This window comes from Arabidopsis lyrata (assembly GCF_000004255.2).
Source record: "Arabidopsis lyrata subsp. lyrata unplaced genomic scaffold ARALYscaffold_6, whole genome shotgun sequence".
Classification (NCBI taxonomy): Eukaryota; Viridiplantae; Streptophyta; class Magnoliopsida; order Brassicales; family Brassicaceae; genus Arabidopsis; species Arabidopsis lyrata.
The window spans coordinates 8,140,871-8,160,389 of NW_003302550.1; the positions used below are offsets into that span (position 1 = coordinate 8,140,871).

General features: G+C 38.6%; 5 protein-coding genes across 7 annotated transcripts; 4 read left to right on the forward strand and 1 right to left on the reverse strand.

The window, feature by feature from the left end:
- Positions 1-1,810: 1,810 nt before the first annotated feature.
- LOC110227789 lies at positions 1,811-3,151 on the reverse strand. The gene is made up of 2 exons (XM_021023388.1): positions 3,057-3,151; positions 1,811-2,685 (listed from the first exon to the last, which is right to left on the reverse strand). Exons 1-2 carry the CDS (start codon positions 3,112-3,114, stop codon positions 1,892-1,894), a joined length of 852 nt encoding a protein of 283 aa, XP_020879047.1. The 5' UTR covers positions 3,115-3,151; the 3' UTR covers positions 1,811-1,891.
- A 1,423-nt stretch (positions 3,152-4,574) lies between these two features.
- LOC9307945 (protein phosphatase 2C 70) lies at positions 4,575-9,567 on the forward strand. The gene is made up of 13 exons (XM_002871830.2): positions 4,575-4,838; positions 5,926-6,115; positions 6,295-6,495; positions 6,601-6,776; positions 6,862-7,020; positions 7,111-7,254; positions 7,342-7,403; positions 7,853-7,991; positions 8,101-8,195; positions 8,681-8,796; positions 8,883-9,015; positions 9,094-9,148; positions 9,236-9,567. The coding sequence occupies exons 1-13, from the start codon at positions 4,695-4,697 to the stop codon at positions 9,365-9,367; spliced, it is 1,746 nt and encodes a 581-aa protein (XP_002871876.1). The 5' UTR covers positions 4,575-4,694; the 3' UTR covers positions 9,368-9,567.
- Positions 9,568-10,168: 601 nt separating this feature from the next.
- Positions 10,169-11,609, forward strand: LOC9307946 (caffeoylshikimate esterase). The gene has a single exon (XM_002871831.2). It carries the CDS (start codon positions 10,459-10,461, stop codon positions 11,437-11,439), a length of 981 nt encoding a protein of 326 aa, XP_002871877.1. The 5' UTR covers positions 10,169-10,458; the 3' UTR covers positions 11,440-11,609.
- Positions 11,610-11,817: 208 nt separating this feature from the next.
- On the forward strand, positions 11,818-14,325 carry LOC9307947 (putative methyltransferase C9orf114 homolog). Of its 3 annotated transcripts, none has more exons than XM_021022617.1 (11): positions 11,819-12,182; positions 12,281-12,328; positions 12,444-12,614; positions 12,721-12,787; positions 12,932-12,996; positions 13,083-13,155; positions 13,361-13,479; positions 13,563-13,645; positions 13,751-13,820; positions 13,943-14,020; positions 14,112-14,325. In XM_021022617.1, exons 1-11 carry the CDS (start codon positions 11,874-11,876, stop codon positions 14,175-14,177), a joined length of 1,149 nt encoding a protein of 382 aa, XP_020878276.1. In that variant the 5' UTR covers positions 11,819-11,873; the 3' UTR covers positions 14,178-14,325. The 3 variants fall into 3 exon arrangements, 2 of the variants coding, with proteins under 2 accessions (XP_020878276.1, XP_002871878.1); XM_002871832.2 differs by having other exon boundaries at positions 11,820-12,182; positions 13,566-13,645; XR_002331337.1 differs by lacking the exon at positions 14,112-14,325 and having other exon boundaries at positions 11,818-12,182; positions 13,563-13,670; positions 13,943-13,961.
- Positions 14,326-14,472: 147 nt separating this feature from the next.
- LOC9307948 (probable ATP-dependent DNA helicase CHR23) lies at positions 14,473-19,501 on the forward strand. The gene is made up of 12 exons (XM_021022613.1): positions 14,473-14,869; positions 15,104-15,260; positions 15,416-15,480; positions 15,577-15,765; positions 15,982-16,131; positions 16,269-16,649; positions 16,730-16,989; positions 17,080-17,295; positions 17,434-17,641; positions 17,730-17,883; positions 17,980-18,585; positions 18,676-19,501. Exons 1-12 carry the CDS (start codon positions 14,696-14,698, stop codon positions 19,299-19,301), a joined length of 3,186 nt encoding a protein of 1,061 aa, XP_020878272.1. The 5' UTR covers positions 14,473-14,695; the 3' UTR covers positions 19,302-19,501.
- The last annotated feature ends 18 nt before the right edge of the window (positions 19,502-19,519 follow it).

Genomic DNA, 19,519 nt, shown 5'->3' on the forward strand with positions numbered 1-19,519 from the left:
ACGACGACGATGATGGCGACGACGGTGATGGTGATGATGATGACGGTGACGATGATGATGACGACGACGGCGACGGTGATGATGATGATGATGACGGTGACGATGATGACGACGACGACGATGACGATGACGACGACGGTGATGATGATGATGATGATGGTGGTGGTGGTGGTGAATTGATGACAATGGAGTGATGGAGTGATGATGATGGTGGTGGCGGCAACATGATAGTTACTAATTATCAATTAATTAGGATTTAAATTATAAGAAAACTATGTTATGGATCAATTCATTAAATCCATTAATCCACTCATTTAAATGAGTTATGGGTTAATCCAAACCATTTGCTAAATGAATTGGATTGATTCATTAACCATTAAACACTAAATCAATATGGATATGGATTGGTTTGGTTTGGTTTGGTTTGGTTTAACCAACTTGACACCCCTATATATAACACGAGAGGAATACAGGGGTGGAATACATTTTTGGGATGCGATTTTTGAAATCCAAAAGCCGGCAGAAAATAAAGAAATCCCCGGAAGCTAAAGCCCGATACTCGGGAAACACAAGAAAATATACTAAAGTCGAGAAGTAAAACTTTCTATAAATCACCAGGAAAGTCGGAGGAGAACAATAATCGCGGAATTAAGAGCTCAAAGGTCGCGGACAAGAGGACCTACAACCGCAAATGGAGAAGAGCCAAGGATAGAGGAAACCGCGAAGACATAACCCAACTAAAAACGATTATTCCGAACATAAGAAGCAACGTCGTGAATCTAAATCCTAACCACCTAGTCTTCTAACGAACAAGTCTAAATCTAGAACTTTGCATTCCCACAAAAGGTTAGCCTTACAAGAACAGAAAGTAACAGACCACGATAGAAAAACTACTTATTAAACTAAACTAGAGGCGGTGGAAGGAGACAGACTTAAAAGATTCAACGAACAAATAGGAGATAATTCGAAAGCTATCCAAAATCAGCCACTACGACCAATCCCCGGAGCTTTCTAGTGATAACAGAGAGCATAACAGAGAGCAGAACCAAGACCCAGCAATTCAAATATTAAACCACCAGAACCTACCAACAACAACAAACCCAAAGCCAAAAAATAAACAAACATCTAAAAACAACCGAGAATAGAAAGGCCTCGCAACAAGGGTTTGGTCAAAAAACCAAGGAGCCGCCGGATGAGAAGAGGAGAAACGAGAGAACAGAGACCAAAGATACCTAAGCTTCTGCACAAGAACGACGAAAAGGAGAAGTAGATCTATGAATTGATTTGAAGACCAAGCTCTAATGCCACCGGAAGTCCCGTCGCACATCTTCAGTTTCAATAGATCCGACCAAACCAGCACCACCGCTCACAGATCTTGCTCTCCACATGCCTCCAACTCTTCCACGCCGGAAAACAACTCACCCACACACGAGACGATTTACCATCACAGTAACAAGAAGCAAAAGGAGAAAAAGCTAAATGGATCTAAGTCGACTCCGGTGCTGTGTAAGCCACCGGAGCCGAACACGGCGGCCAGACCTAGTTTTGTTTTTTAGAGAGAAGTTCGAGAAAAGAGGAGAGAGGGGAGACCTTTTTTGTGCTCATATGAACAAATGTTCGTAATGTATCTTCTTCTTGATGATACAAAAACAACATACCCTCCTTTTTTTTTTTGGTAAGAGAGGGGAAGACAATTGTCTTCCACATTTTATTACGAACTAATTAAAAAGGAATTACAATCGAACAACAACATACCCTCCTTAATCTGTATTATTAGGTATTTTTTTTTTTTTTTTTTTTACCTGAGATAATTAAATTGCAAAAACACAGTACAAAAGAGAAACAAAATTATCAATACGAAAAAACTAAACACCACCTTCCGCCTCACTCACTACAGCCACGCCGGTCCAGCTTGAGCCTCACTACGGAACCGATTATAAAGCCAGGCCGGTCCACCTTGCGGCTCATTACGTAACCGATTATGAAACCGGGCCGGTGCACCTTGCGGCTCACTACGTAACAGATTATTTAGCCAGGCCGGTCCACATTGAGCCTCACTACGTATCTGATACTGAAGCCACGCCGGTCCACGTTGCGCCTCACTATGTAACTGATACTGAAGCCACACCGGTCCACGTGCAGCAAGGTACGAGTTAAAACGACCATCCCTAATAACACTCTCCGCAATGTCCCGTGCAATGAAATTAGCAGGACAAGACACCAGCTCAAAGGTGATAAAACGAAATGATTTAGCAGTTTTGAAAATAGCATCGAGCCACATTCCATATCGAGGCCAATCCCGAGGATTACACAAGGCAGCAATTGCAGCTTGACAATCCGAAGAGATTATCACGTTTTCCAAACAAAGATCTCGTAAGCTTTGAACAGCCCACAAGATACAACGCAACTCGGCCATGATCCTATTTGAAGACCTTGTAAAAACCTCTCTTGCATGGTATAGAACCGAACCATAACAATCACGAGCAATCCAAGCCACCCCTCCCATCATATCAGCGTTTCTCCAATCAGCATTCACATTACACTTAACCACTCCTATGTCTGGAGGAGACCACTTGGGATCCAAGCTCGTCCCCCGAAAGCGTGTGCCATATGTATCTACCTGTTGCGCATTAAGCCATGGTCTCTGTTCTTCAACCGCTTGCACACTCAAATCCACACGTGTACCTGGAAGCAATATATAATTTTTGTTAAGCAAGATTAAAAAAAAAAAGAGAGAGAGATAGAATTTCTGAATTTTTAATTAAATACAAGTTACAAATTAAATAAAAAAATTGCAAAATTCTATCTTCTTAAAAATATACGTTAGACATTAGTCTAAGGGTATAGTTTTTGATAAAAGGATAACGATATTAAATTAACAAGATTACAAAACTCATCAGCCATATAGTGTGTAGCTAAAGTTGAAACTGTTTATAAAATAATAAAGGATAAACATATATGCTCACAAGAGAGGTAAACACAAAATTGACAAGAACCATATATAGTAAATTTGATCTAGCAAAGAGAGAAGGTTCAATTACGATTCTCGCAACCACGATTTATGTGTCCTCTGTGATGACCAATTATGACTTGAGAAGTAGACCATCTCATCATCTTTTGAACCTTTTTTAAAGGCTTGACCGGCCGTTTTCGTAACCAGCTGACGATTCTAACAACTCCAAAGTTTCTTATATGCTATTCCGATTGTTGTCTTTGTGCACAACCATAACAAAAATAAACAAATTGACAGTCTTTAAATACACAAAATTGAGAAGGAAATGAATGGAAAAAATTGTATTATGGGATACATGTTACCAAATTATATTTCGTATATGTTTACCACATTTAAAGCATAGTCAAGAAAAATAAAAACGTTACCAAATGGATAATATATTGAAAATTGATTAATTAGTATCATTATGTAATTTCCAATCTTGTGTATGCATGTTGGTATAGTATAAATACATATGGGACTTTAAACATGGGGTAGCCACACTTGCTGATAAAACGAATTAAAGAAAATGGAAGACGATCTCTCTGATTCAAGAATAAAGGTAATTGAATAACATGTTTTAACTTGCATAAACATTTTCGATTACTATGTTTTATAAAATCTTAGGAATATGATTTTTTTTTTGTGTGTGTGTGTGCTTGTCTGTTGCATAAATGTGATGAGTACAAGACTGATTGATTGTTATATTAGAATGTATTATACATTAATGTTTAGAATTTTACTACATTAGGGTTTATTTTGCTATTTTGTGCCAGTTAAAACTTTTGATTAGTAATCATATATCGCAACGGTAAGAAATATTCCGTTATTTCTGTTACCCAATACAAAAGCAGTAAGCTTTTGAATAGTAATCAAATATCGTAACGGTAAGAATTATTCCGTTATTTCGGTTATTCAATACAAAAGCAGTAAGCTTTTGAATAGTAATCAAATATCGTAACGGTAAGAATTATTCCGTTATTTCTGTTATTCAATACAAAAACAGTAAGCTTTTGATTAGTAATCATTTATCGCAACGGTAAGAAGTATTCCGTTATTTTTGTTTACCAAATACAAAAGTGCGGTAAAATTAACGATGCCAAAAACGTTACCATCATTATTTGTGTAACTCTATATTTTACCGATTTTATAGATGTTACTCGAAATATATCTAAACATGAAGTCGTGTAGATATACCGAACTTTTAATACTTTCTGAATCAATAAACACCGGATTAATGAGATTTCTAGAATCATATCTACATAACACATACATGTTCATAAAACATAACCTTTTTTCTTTACAAGAAAATTTGTTCTATTTAATTAGTAGTTTTTTTTTAACTAGCATGGGTATCCACCTAGTATATATATATATATATATATATATATATATTAAAAAAAAAAAAAACCATAAATCCAGTGTAAAAAACAAAAATCTCATAATCTGTAGGTTAATCCACATATTAACCAATAGTAACTCAAGGAGGTGATAATTAGCTATCATAATCCAATTCTAACCAATCGTGTAACGAGTTAGGGATAATGTACTCTCGAGTCTATCTCTACCAGTGAAAATAAAAAGACAGTGAAATTTCGATAAGAGAGACCAAAAAAAAAAAAAAAGAAGGTAAGAAAAATTCAAAGCGAGGTTCTCGGGAACCAATCTGGAAAGAGGAGGGGTGCAGAGAGAAGCGAAGACGATGGCGATGGTTGAGATGATGAACATTATTGGGTTATTCATGGTGCTTATGTTGCTTCTCATCTCCCTCATCATCCTTTTCGCCTGCAAGCCATGGCGATACTTTTCTCGTTTCCGATCCTCTCGTTTTTCTTCTAGCTTCAAGGTTTTCTTCCTCTTCTCTCATTCATTCTCTATTCAATCTCCTGCGTCTTCGTTCCACGTCTTCGTTTTGATTTGATTCGATTTCGTGTCGAATGGTTTTCGCGAAATGATCCAATTGATAAGGATTTTGATCATTCATCAGTGACAAGTGTTACGTCGCTGGATCATATGATGCCTTTCTCGTGGATTTCGTGAGTATTTGGGGTTATTGGCGATTTCGTTGATTGATTGTGTCGACGCGGGGGCGGTGAGATATATTGTGTGTTTGGTTTTCTGAATAATTTGATTTGACTTTTTGGAAATGAGAATGTGTTGTTGACTTTTCTTACTGTTGGAATGAGGATTCTCTTGCTGTTGTTAGGTTCTTTTGTAGCTCAAGAATTGATAGATTCGTTTGCTTTGTAATGAGTGTATCTAGATTTTCTCTGCCTGCTCGATTTGCACAAAATATGTTTTGTTTAAATATGTTGTGTGCTATGTTCTTGTCCTCCAGCCATGTTTGATTCAGTAGGCGATTGAGATTTTTCACGGAAGTTTGTGCTCAAACTGTTGATATGCACTTAGACATACATAGGAGGTGGGGAACTCGTGTTAATTTGCTTGCGAAAACTGTCAATTTGTTTCTGAATTTGGAGCTTGGTGCATATATATAAGGCATTGTGAATGTTGCAAGAATTCAGTTCAGTGTGGAGAAATTATTGTGGGAGGAATTCTTCCTCATTAGTTACCTTTTTTGTTGGAATTGTGTGAGTTTTTTGTATTTTATTATTCATCTATGTTCTAGTTCTGCTAAACTCTACTCCTTACTAATCTAGCAGGCGGTTTATTCTCATTGGAAATAGGATACAGCTCATCCATCTAATCTTTTTTCGCGCGTAGATTTCATTTGTTTGCAATTTCTCCATAACTTAGATAACATACTAAAATTGTATAAGAACTAAATCCAGCATATTATTACTACATTCTTCATAGGGAAATATTTTCTTTTCTCAATTGAGTTTCTCATTTTTCAGCTATTGAGCATCCAGTTTACGTAACTTTTTTTGCTTCCGTCCTAGCCCTAATTCTTTCAGCGCCATTCTTTGCAGGTGGGGGATTTGCAGAGACCACTTATATCTGATGATGGAAATTTGACCCAAGGCCAAACCAGTGAGGTAACAAGGGAATATGATTTAGAGGGAGCTTGCTACCAAAATGATGGACTTTTGCATTCATCTCTGACTGAGGGACGGTTTTACAAACAAAGGCTTCCTTCATCATCTCCCCATTTCACCCAAGGTACTCGTTGCCTCTTTCCTCCCCTGCTAGTTATCCAGCTCTGGTGTAGACAAGCTGGATTGAGTCTACATCATTAGCTTGATGGAAATGATACAATTGTTACAGAAACATCCTCTTTGCATTATGATCTCTATGCATCACTCATGCTTGACCTTGTCAATCTGCCCTAAATTATGTAGGTGAAAGCTTCGTTCTAGAAGTAATTTCTGAACCTTCTGACAATGCTTTGGTGGGCCAAACGCTTAAACTTCCAGCTGAGAAAGGTTCCTTGACAGAAGTGCAAACATATGACTGGCAGAATAACAGAAATGAAAACTTGCAATATGATCTGGAAAAGGATAGACTTACTAATCTTTCTCCGGGACTCGTGGAAGATCAAAGTAATTTCTTATTCTTTTGCTTGCCTAGGGTGTGTAATACAACCTCAATCCATTTTTTCAATTAGTCTTGCAAGACATATATCATATTTTGTGTTAGAAGTGCAGGAAGTTGGCTGTCCCTGGAAGTCATTGCGGGTCCTGCCATTGGGCTTCAACATGTTGTGAACTCCACAAGTTCCTCCAAGCTGCCAGTGAAACTTGGAAGGGTTTCTCCTTCTGATTTGGCATTGAAGGACTCAGAAGTCTCAGGAAAACATGCACAGATAACATGGAACTCTACTGTAAGGAGCTACATAGATTTATTTATACGACTTCTGCATGTCACTTATTACACTGTGTGTCAAACCTGCCTGGATTTGATTTCAGAAATTGAAATGGGAGCTGGTAGATATGGGTAGCCTCAATGGAACTCTCGTAAACTCTCAGTCAGTAAGTCATCCTGATTTAGGCAGCCGGAAGTGGGGTAACCCTGTCGAGCTTGCAAGTGATGATATAATAACTTTGGGAACAACTACAAAGGTCTATGTAAGTCGATCTGAGTGGTTAAAGGTGCTTGCTAATAATTTTTTTTGTTTTCCTTATTGATTTAATGCAATTTCTTTTCATCTTTGGAAGGTCCGTATCTCATCTCAGAATGAGTTTCAGATACCCTTCAAAATTGGTGTGGCCTCAGATCCCATGGCTGTACGTCGAGGAGGCAAGAAACTTCCGATGGAAGATATTTGTCATTACAAGTGGCCGCTTCCTGGGGCTAATAAGGTTACCTTGATTTGTGATTTGAGTTGTTTGTATGATGATGGGCTTCACTGCTTCTGCTAACGTAATTCCAAATGTATATGGTTTCAGTTTGGACTGTTTTGTGTTTGTGATGGACATGGGGGATCAGGGGCTGCTGAATCCGCAATCAAGTGAGTCATTCTAAAAAAAGTTAAATCACCTCTATTAACTATTTCTTTTATAAAATCCTCCTCGATATGTCTTATTTTGGGTTTTCTTTTTATGCTTAACCTACAGAAAATGTCCTAAACTGAAAAAGGCTGCGGTTTTGGCTGTGTTTAAACTTCTAATAGCATCCGCCTTTCTGAGTTTTTGTTGAATGATGTGCTTCATTTATTAACGAACTTTTTATGTAGTTTAAAATTTAGCTGCATGTGTTTAGCCATGTAAATGCGTTACAGTTATGGCAGGCGTGGTTACAGCCAGGAACAAATATATGAAACTTTGTTCTGTCATTTCTGTAAATAGGCTTAGTCATTATATCTTAGGAGCCTTCACTAACAACTGGAGCATCTTTGATTTACTTTTTTCCAAACAATTATATACTTGAATATGCAAGCTTATTAAACTTCTTCTCCAGAATTATTCCGGAGGTTCTAGGTAATATTTTATCAGACTCGCTGAGGAAGGAGAAAGTGTTATCAAAAAGGGATGCTTCGGACGTCCTTAGGGACATGTTTGCTAAAACAGAAGCTCGCCTCGATGAACACCAATATGAGGTATTTCAGTTTGTCCTTTTCTTTCCTTTGATTGCATGTATGTCTTCTTGACTACTTGGCTGGAACTTTTTCATTGCTTCCTACTTAATGAACTAGTCGATCAATGCAGGGTTGTACAGCTACTGTTCTCTTGGTTTGGAAAGACAATGAAGAAAACTTCTTCGCACAATGTGCCAATCTTGGGGATTCAGCATGTGTTATCCAGTACGTAAAAAATATTATATTGCTATTCTTGAGATTCTTAGTTGCTGAGCTTGCATTAACCAGACTTGTAGCAGCATTTCTTGGTGTAGAAAGAGGGAGGGGACTTGATTACTCAGATTAGAAACAAAGATCTTGCGTTTTTAAAGCGTGAGTGAGTGTGGTCTTCTTAATGGAAACCTCTTGTTTTGGAGACAGTAGATTATTACTACTATAGGCTTTATAGTAGAGTAAATAGACATCAATAGATGAGATTGTTTCACATCGGAGTAGAATTTTTTGGATAAGAAAAAGAATATTTGAATATCGTTGCTTTGCTTTGCGGAATTGCGGATATAGAAAGAGAGTTTATCCCTACATTTTCCTCGATCTTAATTAATTGTCACAAATTTGGATAGTTGTTTTACTCTTACGAATTAATGGTCTCGGCATAATAATAGTAACTTCGAGTTTTTTTGACTGATTATGATTTGGTTTGCATTTGTCAGTCTTGATGGCAGAAATATACAAATGACTGAAGATCATCGAGTGGTGAGCTTGAGCGAGAGAAAACGATTCCAAGAAGCAGGAGTACCCTTGAGGGATGGAGAGACTCGGATCTTCGGTATTAGCTCAGGAATTAAACACGCTCAGGTGATTCCAACTTCATTATAACGAAATGACCAGATCTGATTTGATAATTTTCTTCAGGTATAAACCTTGCGAGGATGCTTGGAGACAAATTTCCAAAGCAGCAAGACAGCCGTTTCAGTGCAGAGCCATATATAAGTGAGCCTTTGCGTATCGATCAATCTAGTAAAGATGTCTTTGCTGTATTGGCCAGGTAAGAAAAACATAAACATAATAAACTTTTCTCCTTTTCTCGTTCTTGTTCGCTAATTTTGAAAATCAAATACTGCAGTGACGGGTTATGGGACGTGGTAAGTCCGAAGAAAGCTGTGCAGCTGGTACTTCAGGTAAAAACATTTTCTAAATCGTCGAGACATTTGCTATGTCTGAAAACGTCGATCTCATGTGATGTTTATGTTTTAAAACAATGGCAGATGAGAGAGAAAGAGAGAGGGACAGAGAATATTGCGGAGAAGATAGCAAACGGTCTGCTGAATGAAGCTAGAGCGATGCGTACAAAGGACAACACCTCCATTGTTTACTTAGGGTTCGATACTTCCCTGTAATGTTAGGAAACATCTTTTTAAGATATTTGGGAAGTGTCTTTCTTTTGTGTACAATCTTTTCATGTATTAGTATTATTGTTAGGGTATAAGAGAGACAAAAAAAAAACCTCAGGTGCAGAGCTTTAGGATGGTTCGTCTGGTGAGCGACATTGGTTTCATCTCTTACTTATATAATTAATAATATTATCAGTTAAAAGAAAGTTTCTGTTTCGTATTTTTATTATTTGCTGAGAATGAATTTCATCAGACGAGTTAACAAAATTTTGATTTATGTACTATACAACCAACCCATCAGTTTAGTATGGAGGATATCTTTTCACGATGTGCAGTAATCCGGGTATTCGGTTCGGTATTTTTGGGTTTCGATTTTGGTTTTTGATTTTGGTATCCATTCGGTTGTTTTAGAAGTTTGGTTCAGTTCTATTCCAACTATTTTGGTTTTTTGATCGAAGAATCGATTAGGAACCAAAAATTTTTTGAATATTTTTTGGTTATTATTCGTATCCTAATAACTGAAAAAATTAAAGTATTTTTGAGTATTTGGTTATTTTCTCAATGCGAAGGCAACATAATAATACTATTTTCAGTTTTTGACTGCTGTTCGGTTAGAAGTGGAAAGCAAATCACAGTGGAAAGTAAATGTCTACTTTTGGAATTCACACGTATACTATTTTTGACTTATATAAGATGGAAAGAACCAAATAGTCAACAGTCAAGAATCTCAAGGGATTTTGGGATTCTTTCCTCTAATATCTTATTACTACCTAAATCTAAATATTGACCCAATAAATTTTAGTTTAATTTCCATTTTAAAAAGTTCGAGTTGTTGTTCAACCTTAAGCATCGTACTAAAACATAGTATTAAGAAAATAAGAACCCAAAAAGATTTGAAACTGAAAAAAAACCAAAGCGGGCCCAAAAATCAGGAGTAGTTCGCGTGTCCACACTAAAAGCATGTGTCCCTACACCACCAGATCGTAGCCATATATTTATGAAACGTCATTAAATCCTCTCAACGGTTAACCAAACCCCACACCACACATCCTTTTCTTTCCCCTTCTCTCAACATTTTGGGGGAAAAACAAAAAAAAATGGGTTTGCATCCAATTTCCGACGCCGACGAACACAATCCTTTCGGATCTCTCACCGCCGACGAATTCTACGCCAAACATTCCGTTAGCCACTCCTCCGCTTTCATCACCAACCCTCGTGGTCTCAAACTCTTCACTCAATGGTGGTCACCACTCCCTCCAACTAAACCAATCGGTATCATCGCCGTCGTTCACGGCTTCACCGGCGAAACCAGCTGGTTCCTCCAGCTCACATCAATCCTTTTCGCTAAATCCGGTTTCATCACTTGCGCAATTGATCACCAAGGCCATGGATTCTCCGATGGACTCATCGCTCATATCCCTGACATCAATCCCGTCGTCGATGACTGTATCTCTTTCTTCGATGACTTTCGTAGCCGTCAATCGCCGTCAGATCTGCCGTGTTTTCTTTACTCTGAATCTCTAGGCGGCGCGATTGCTCTCTACATCTCGCTCCGTCAGAGAGGTGTTTGGGATGGGCTTATCCTTAACGGAGCTATGTGTGGAATCAGCGATAAATTCAAACCGCCGTGGCCGTTGGAGCATTTGCTCTTCGTCGTCGCGAATCTTATCCCTACCTGGCGCGTTATCCCTACGCGCGGATCTATTCCCGATGTTTCTTTCAAGGAGCCTTGGAAGAGGAAGCTTGCGATGGCTAGCCCTAGAAGGACGGTGGCGAGACCACGCGCCGCCACTGCTTATGAGCTGATTCGTGTTTGTAAGGATCTGCAAGAGAGGTTTGAGGAAGTGGAGGTGCCGCTTCTGATTGTGCACGGCGGAGGCGATGTTATCTGCGACGTAGCGTGTGTTGAGGAGCTTCATAGGAGAGCGATTAGTGAGGACAAGACGATCAAGATCTACCCTGAGTTGTGGCATCAGATGATTGGGGAATCGGAGGATAAAGTCGATCTGGTTTACGGTGACATGCTGAGCTGGCTCAAGACTCGAGCGGAAAGGAAGGCACGCGCCGGCGGAGCTTAGAGTCCCTTTTGAGTCCTTGTATTGTAGTCCAATAGGACAGTGCCATCTGGCAAGCAACTATTTATGGTTTACTGTTTCGTAGCACATGGTTTACAGTTAAACCAATACCTTTGGGTATCATCAATAAATTTGAAATATAAAAATCGTTGAAAAAAATATTTGAAAATTAATTGTTAAAATTCTCTACCAATTTCAGAAAAGTTTCAAATAATCGTCAACCATCGGATATATTTCCGTCAAGAAATGCTCAAATGACACACGAAAATGGTTCAAGACAGTTAAGTTAAAAAAACGTAAATTGCATTAAAGTTAACAGGCTGTAAAATAGGCCCAATCGATTTAAGATGATTGAGGCCCATTAATCCAGTAAGAACCCAAAACCACATAAACCCTGCGAAATTGGCACGCGGCTGCAGCACTCGCCGGCGGCAGAAATGGGGAAGAAGAACAAGAGAAGTCAAGACGAGCCTGAGCTCGAACTGGAGCCAGAGCTAACGAAAATAATCGACGGAGACTCTAAAAAGAAGAAGAATAAGAAGAAGAGAAGCCGTGAAGATACGAAGATAGAACCGGAGCAAAAGATGAGTCTCGACGGAGACACGAAGAAGAAGAAGAAGAAGAAGAAGAAGAAAAAGCAAGAGGAGGAGGAAAAGCGAAATGTGGAAGACGGTAGAGCCACTGTTAGCATAGCCATAGCTGGTTCAATCATCCACAACACTCAATCACTCGAGCTCGCCACACGCGTAATCTCTCCCTCTCTCTTTATCTCTCCCTTCGTTTCTTTGGTTTTCCATTCCCAGAGAATTTCAAATCCTCTTCTTCCATTTCTAACATTTCTCAGCTCGCCGGCCAAATTGCTCGTGCAGCTACAATTTTCCGAATCGACGAGGTATGTTATTCCTCTTCTTTCAATCCGCAGAGCTCTAAAAAACTTGGTGTTGCATCAAAAGTCAAAACCACTCAATTTTGTGCTAAATTCTACAGCTTTTTTTGGTTTAAATCAGATCGTAGTGTTCGACAATAAGAGCAGCTCAGAAATCGAATCAGCTGCTATGAATCCTTCGGATAGCAATGAAAGTGGTGCCTCCTTTCTCGTTCGTATCTTGAAGTATCTAGAGACACCACAATATTTGAGGAAATCTCTCTTCCCCAAGCAAAATGATCTTAGATATGTGGTGTGTGTACTTGAAGTCCTTTCTCTCTTCAAGTTTCTCACTTTTTGTATTCAATCTTTCTTTAAAACTCTCTTGTGACCAGATTTTGTTTGCTTTGTCTGATCAGGGTATGTTGCCACCTCTTGATGCTCCTCACCATCTGCGTAAGCACGAGTGGGAACAATATCGTGAAGGTAATATCAAAGTTCATAGGCATCCAATGAGACCTTAGCAAATTCCTTATTACATTCTTCGAGATGCCATATGAAATACCAAATAGTATCTTACAAGAAGCTAGTGTGGAGAAATATGAATAAAGCTTCTACATTTCCTTATAGGTGTCACGCTGAATGAAAAGGCTCCAAACTCTGAGGGTACAATGGTTGATGTGGGTTTAAGCAAGGTATTCTTACTTCCTCTCAAATATCAATATCTCAGTTGGCCTCCTTTTTAACCCTTTGTTTTACAATTTTTTTGCTTGTGATGCAGAGTGTTGTTGTTGATCAAGTGCTGAGTCCAGGAGTTAGAGTCACGGTAGCCATGGGAACTGACCACGATTTAGGTACTGATAATCTCTATTTTCTTTCGAGTTATCAGATTCATCTGTCTTCTTTCTATAATTTCGATATATATATCATTTATTTACCTTGTTAATCAAATCTTCATTGCACTCAAAAAATTTTGTCACCTAGAGAAATTTAGACGCAGAAAGAATGCTACCTATATCTACTTGTTGTGCTAATATATTTTGAATTCGGTTCATCTAGATTTGGTACGCCAGATTGTTCCGCCCTCTAAGCCACGAGAAGAAGCAGGAATGTATTGGGGATACAAAGTACGATATGCATCACAATTAAGTTCAGTATTCAAGGAATGTCCTTTCCAGGTAAGAATAATGACACTCTGCTCCTCATCCTTCTATAATTTAAAGTATATTTCCTGCATAACCTTATTTCCTAATACCAAAAGCAGGGTGGTTACGATTACTTGATCGGTACCTCGGAGCACGGCGTGGTAATCAGTTCATCAGAGCTGAAAATACCAACATTTAGGTGATTATCATTTCCCCCTAACATGGTATAAGTCTGTGTCTTATCACATTATTAGCAGTTTAAATTTGGGAGACTGACTCAAATGGTTGTGGCATGAAATCATAGGCACCTATTGATTGCATTTGGTGGACTTGCTGGGCTTGAAGAAAGTATTGAAGATGATAACCAGTATAAGGTGACCTCATACTCAACTCTTTGTCTCTCACAGTGACTAAAACGTTGTCAAAGATCTAAAGCTGTTTTGGTCTGTAATATGCGTTTGATATGGACACTAAACAAAAGACTTCATTTTCACAGGGGAAAAACGTCCGAGATGTGTTTAATATATACTTGAATACTTGTCCACATCAAGGAAGCCGAACCATTCGAGCAGAGGTATTTGCAGATTCTTCCTATGAGTTTTGTTTTTTTCCTTTTCTTATGTTCGGGATGATTGAGCTGAGGATATTGTGCGATAAATATGCAGGAAGCGATGTTTATATCACTTCAGTACTTCCAGGAACCCATCAGCAGGGCAGTGAGAAGACTTTAAGCTTGATATTGTTCTCATTGATTTGAGGTTTTCTTTATTTGAAAAAAAGTGATGTAATGTAATTGTTTTAGAATTTGGACCAAGTTTGTATTTTTGCACTGTCCCAATTTTGGGTTCTTACAATATTTCTCCATTAGTGGCACACGAAGTCATCTTTACACTGAAAAAACAAATTTAAGTAATAATGCCAACTTATGAAATTAAAAATAATTGCATGAAGTGGGCCCAACAAATTTGCAATTAAGCATCAAAGGCCGGCCCAAAACGAAGAAGGGTAATATAGTAAAAGCGACAAGAAAGGGGGTTAGACCCTATCCCTAATAGACCGGTGCGCGTGAGCGACTAAGTATCGTTCGTGATAGATTTCAATTTTCTCTCCGTCTCGTTCTATCTTTTGAGGCTAAAACTCTCAAAGACACATCGAGAGAGAAATTGGAGAAAAAAAAAAACGGAACGGGCAACATAAAATTAAATAATCTAATTTGACAGTTGAAATCGAAACACAGAAAGTTCCCGCCATGGAGAAGCAGCTACAACAGCAAGAGGACGATCCTATAGAGAAGACCAAGTCTCTGATCTCTGCTCTTAACTACGTTTCTCGCGACCTTCTCTTGCCTTCTCACCTTTACGCTTCCGTTTCTTCCATCTACCATGGCTCCGTCTCCGATCTCTCTCCTCCTCCGCCTCTTCGTGTAAGCTGTTTCTTCGATTTGCATGTTCGGATTCGTTGATTTTTTTGTGGTTGTGAATCGAATTTTCTGGTTCTGTGCTTCTTTCGCCTCCTTCTCTAACCAATTCCTTGGAGTGAATTCGTGTATTCTTTCATGTTCGGATTCGTTGATTTTTGTGAATCGAATTCACTGGTTCTATGCTAGTTTGTGCTTTGGCCTATGTTCAGAGTTTTTACCTCTAATTGGCGTTTGCAGGAAAATTGTTTTACTCCCAATAGAGGTGATTTGATGAGCGAGTTCGAAGATGCACTTTTGAAGCAGCGACTAAACTGTCAATCAGGCTCTCGACTTGCCCAATTTAAGGAAACTCGCTATAAGAGTCGTTTCCAGAATCGATTATCTGAACTTGAAGGTGATTGCTGCTGATTTTTACCGTTTCTTATTTGTTTGTTGCAAACTATTGTCTACATTTTTCCTGCTTGTATTTTTTTGTCCATTAGGTTTCTGAAACCAATTATCCTGTGAGAGGAATGCTTACTCTTGTGTTTGTTTTTTTTTTTGAATCAGGATTACCTTCCAATAGAGGTGAAGATTTGCAGGAAAAATGCTTACTTGAGCTTTATGGGCTTAAGGTATGTGTGACACTAGTCTGATCTCTTTTATTGTGTGACATTGTTTAAAATATGATTTCCATGACACTGACACTGTGTCTCGTTTGCTTATGGCAGCTAAAAGAACTACAATGCAAGGTTCGGGCTGAGGTGAGCGCGGAATACTGGCTGCGTTTGAATTGTGCACATCCTGAAAGCCAACTATATGACTGGGGCATGATGCGGTTGCCTCGCCGAATGTATGGGGTTGGAGATCCTTTTCATATGGAAGCTGATGATCAGTTCAGAAACAAGCGTGATGCCGAGGTCATTTGGTTTCTAATCCAAAGCAAAATTGTTTGCTCCCAGATTTTATATTTTTACCTATAATGATCAAGTCTTTCTTCGAATGGAAGCTGATGACGTTTTGAGATGATAGGAACAAGTCCCTTTTAGAAGAACTACTAGACTAAGAGTTGTTATCTAGGTTCTATTTTATGATTTTTTAAACTCCTTGCTGATGCTTTCATACTCTTTGTTCAGAGGTTATTACGGTTAGAAGAGGAGGAGAAGAATCTCATTGAAACGACACAGAGGAAATTCTTTGCAGAAATACTCAATGCTGTTCGTGAATTCCAGTTACAAATTCAGGCGACTCATAGACGGTGTAAGCAAAGAAATGATGGTGTCCAGGTATGATATCCCTGGCATTATGTTTGTTATTGCTTATTTTCTTTCCATTGAACCCATGATATAATTGAGTTATATATCCTTAAATGTCAAAAATATACAAAGTTTTACAAACAGGAATTTTGCCATCTATCTAACAGGCCTGGCATGGAAAGCAAAGGCAACGTGCCACCCGAGCTGAAAAACTAAGGATCATGGCCCTTAAATCTGATGATCAAGAGGAATACATGAAACTAGCAAAGGAGAGTAAAAACGAAAAACTAACTCTTTTCCTAGAGGAGACAAACAAAATCTTTGTTAGTTTGGGAGCTGCAGTCCAGCGTCAGAAAGATGCCAAACTTTCAGAAAACATCAAACTACTGAAAGGCTCAGAATCTGACTTATCTGATGTTGATGCTCCCACGGATGTGCTTCCTGACCAAGATATTGAGATCATTGACTCTGACAATAATGATGATTCTAATGACTTACTAGAAGGCGAGAGGCAGTATAACTTGGCTATTCATTCAATACAAGAGAAGGTAACTATGATTGTTTATTAGTAATTTTAGGAGTTTGGTTAAGTGTGTTTAACTTAGATATCGATGCTTTATTTTAACAGGTGACAAAGCAGCCATCCCTTCTACAAGGTGGGGAACTAAGATCCTACCAATTAGAAGGGCTTCAATGGATGGTCTCTCTATACAACAACGACTATAATGGCATTTTAGCTGATGAAATGGGTTTGGGAAAGACTATCCAAACAATTGCACTGATTGCGTATCTTCTTGAAAGTAAAAATGTGCATGGGCCTCATCTAATAGTGGCTCCAAAAGCTGTGCTTCCAAATTGGGAAAATGAGTTTGCAACATGGGCACCCAGGTATGTTCCAAACAACCTTTTTTTCTTCATTAATTGCATTGGTATGGATGTTGTGTATGTAAGGTGCTTCATTTTTGTCCATATTTACAGCATTTCCGCTTTTCTTTACGATGGATCAAAGGAGAAAAGAACTGAAATAAGAGCCAGAATAGCAGGAGGAAAATTTAGCGTATTGATAACCCACTACGATCTTATCATGAGAGATAAAGCATTTTTGAAGAAAATTGACTGGAATTACATGATTGTTGATGAAGGACATCGGCTGAAGAACCATGAATGTGCTCTTGCAAAAACTCTAGGAACTGGGTATGAATCTCTGGTCTTTGATTAGACTACCTAGTTTCTTAAAGTAAATTTTTAGACATGCCTTTTTACGCATTAGCTTGATGAAGTTTGAAGTGAATGGAGTTAATTAGTTGTTACACTAATTTGTCCTGGATGCAGCTACCGTATTAAGCGCAGACTTCTATTAACTGGGACTCCCATACAGAACAGTCTGCAAGAACTATGGTCGCTGCTTAATTTTCTCCTTCCTCACATCTTTAACTCGATTCAGAATTTCGAAGAATGGTTTAATACTCCTTTCGCAGAACGTGGCAGTGCCAGTCTTACAGATGAAGAGGAGCTGTTGATTATTAATCGTCTGCATCATGTGGGTTTTTATGCACCTTCTTTGCTTATTTTTTATTATATCAAATTCGCTAGCTATGCAAAATACTAAATGTTAATGTCACTTGCAGGTCATCAGGCCGTTTCTACTGAGAAGGAAAAAAAGTGAAGTTGAGAAATTCCTTCCTGGAAAGACACAAGTCATACTGAAGTGTGATATGTCGGCTTGGCAAAAATTGTATTACAAACAAGTTACAGATGTAGGCAGGGTTGGTCTTCATTCTGGTTTGTATCTAAACTTTTAACTTCTACTCTCTCCAAAACGTTTTTATCTTTTGGTAAAGAACATAAATCAGGAAGTTAATTTGCTAATGGATACAGGCAATGGGAAATCAAAGAGTCTGCAGAATCTGACAATGCAATTAAGAAAGTGTTGTAACCATCCGTACCTATTTGTTGGAGGAGATTATAACATGTGGAAGAAGCCTGAGATTGTGAGAGCTTCAGGAAAATTCGAGCTACTTGATCGCCTCCTTCCAAAACTGAAGAAAGCTGGACATAGAATTCTTCTCTTCTCTCAAATGACTCGTCTCATCGACCTTCTCGAAATTTACTTGACACTCAATGACTACATGTACCTCAGACTCGACGGTACCACAAAGACAGACCAAAGAGGGGTTTTACTGAAGCAGTTCAATGAACCGGAGTCTCCCTACTTCATGTTTCTTTTGAGCACACGTGCCGGTGGTCTTGGTTTGAACTTACAAACAGCAGACACTATTATTATATTTGACAGTGATTGGAATCCACAAATGGACCAGCAGGCGGAGGATCGTGCCCACCGTATAGGACAGAAAAAGGAAGTGAGAGTGTTTGTTTTGGTTAGCATTGGCTCTATTGAAGAGGTAATATTGGAGCGTGCAAAGCAAAAGATGGGCATTGATGCCAAAGTCATACAAGCAGGACTCTTCAACACAACTTCTACTGGTAAAAAGTCCTCACATATATATATATATATTCTTATCTACTAAAACATGATTTGGAGACTAAATGCTAATCTTTTTGAATCATCAACAGCTCAAGACAGGAGAGAGATGCTGGAAGAGATCATGAGCAAAGGAACAAGCTCACTGGGGGAAGATGTGCCAAGTGAGAGAGAGATTAACCGGCTCGCAGCTCGAACGGAGGATGAGTTTTGGATGTTTGAACAAATGGACGAGGAAAGACGGAAAAAGGAGAACTACAAGACACGTCTCATGGAAGAGAAGGAAGTGCCTGAGTGGGCTTACACTTCAGAGACTCAAGAAGACAAGAACGATTCAAAAAACCATTTTGGTAGCCTCACTGGTAAACGGAAACGAAAAGAAGCAGTGTACAGCAACTCTTTAAGCGATTTGCAGTGGATGAAAGCGATGGAGAGTGAAGACGAAGATGCTTCCAAAGTCTCTAAGAAACGAAAGAGAAGGGACACAAAGACACCAATGAGTAATGGGTCAAAGGCAGAGGCAGAGGCAGAGGCAGAGTCGAGTGGAAGCGAAGAGGAAAGAAAGGAGGAGAGTGGGAAAGAGAGTGAAGAAGAAAACGAGAAGAAGCCATTAAATAGTTGGAAAACTCATAAGAAGAAACGGTCAAGATACTCTCTTATGACTTCATCACCTAACTCTAGAGGTAAGAGTAGCTCGAACGGAAGCAAACGAAACTGAGAATAAGGTTTCTCTACAAGTATTAGGCATTTGTGTTTGTCTACAAGTGTTAATCATTAAGCCATTTTCTCATAAATTAGTGTCTGTTTTTTTTTTTTAATTCAAACCTTCCCAAAATATTCAGAGCTTAAAAAGATGAGAGGGGGCAAATGGTAAAAATATAGATATTGACTATATATATGCTCACACATTTGATTTAAGTTTTGTTTTTGGTCATT

Coding starts and splice junctions, on each gene's coding strand:
- LOC9307948 (XM_021022613.1), top strand. CDS start 14,696: ATGGAGAAGCAGCTACAACAGCAAGAGGACGATCCTATAGAGAAGACC. Junction 16,132..16,268: donor AAAGAAATGATGGTGTCCAG/GTATGATATCCC, acceptor TCTATCTAACAG/GCCTGGCATGGAAAGCAAAG. Junction 18,586..18,675: donor CTTCAACACAACTTCTACTG/GTAAAAAGTCCT, acceptor AATCATCAACAG/CTCAAGACAGGAGAGAGATG.
- LOC9307945 (XM_002871830.2), top strand. CDS start 4,695: ATGGCGATGGTTGAGATGATGAACATTATTGGGTTATTCATGGTGCTT. Junction 7,021..7,110: donor GAACAACTACAAAGGTCTAT/GTAAGTCGATCT, acceptor CATCTTTGGAAG/GTCCGTATCTCATCTCAGAA. Junction 9,016..9,093: donor GTCTTTGCTGTATTGGCCAG/GTAAGAAAAACA, acceptor CAAATACTGCAG/TGACGGGTTATGGGACGTGG.
- LOC110227789 (XM_021023388.1), bottom strand. CDS start 3,114: ATGATGAGATGGTCTACTTCTCAAGTCATAATTGGTCATCACAGAGGA. Junction 2,686..3,056: donor TCACAGAGGACACATAAATC/GTGGTTGCGAGA, acceptor TATTGCTTCCAG/GTACACGTGTGGATTTGAGT.
- LOC9307946 (XM_002871831.2), top strand. CDS start 10,459: ATGGGTTTGCATCCAATTTCCGACGCCGACGAACACAATCCTTTCGGA.
- LOC9307947 (XM_021022617.1), top strand. CDS start 11,874: ATGGGGAAGAAGAACAAGAGAAGTCAAGACGAGCCTGAGCTCGAACTG. Junction 12,183..12,280: donor CACTCGAGCTCGCCACACGC/GTAATCTCTCCC, acceptor AACATTTCTCAG/CTCGCCGGCCAAATTGCTCG. Junction 12,997..13,082: donor TTGATGTGGGTTTAAGCAAG/GTATTCTTACTT, acceptor CTTGTGATGCAG/AGTGTTGTTGTTGATCAAGT.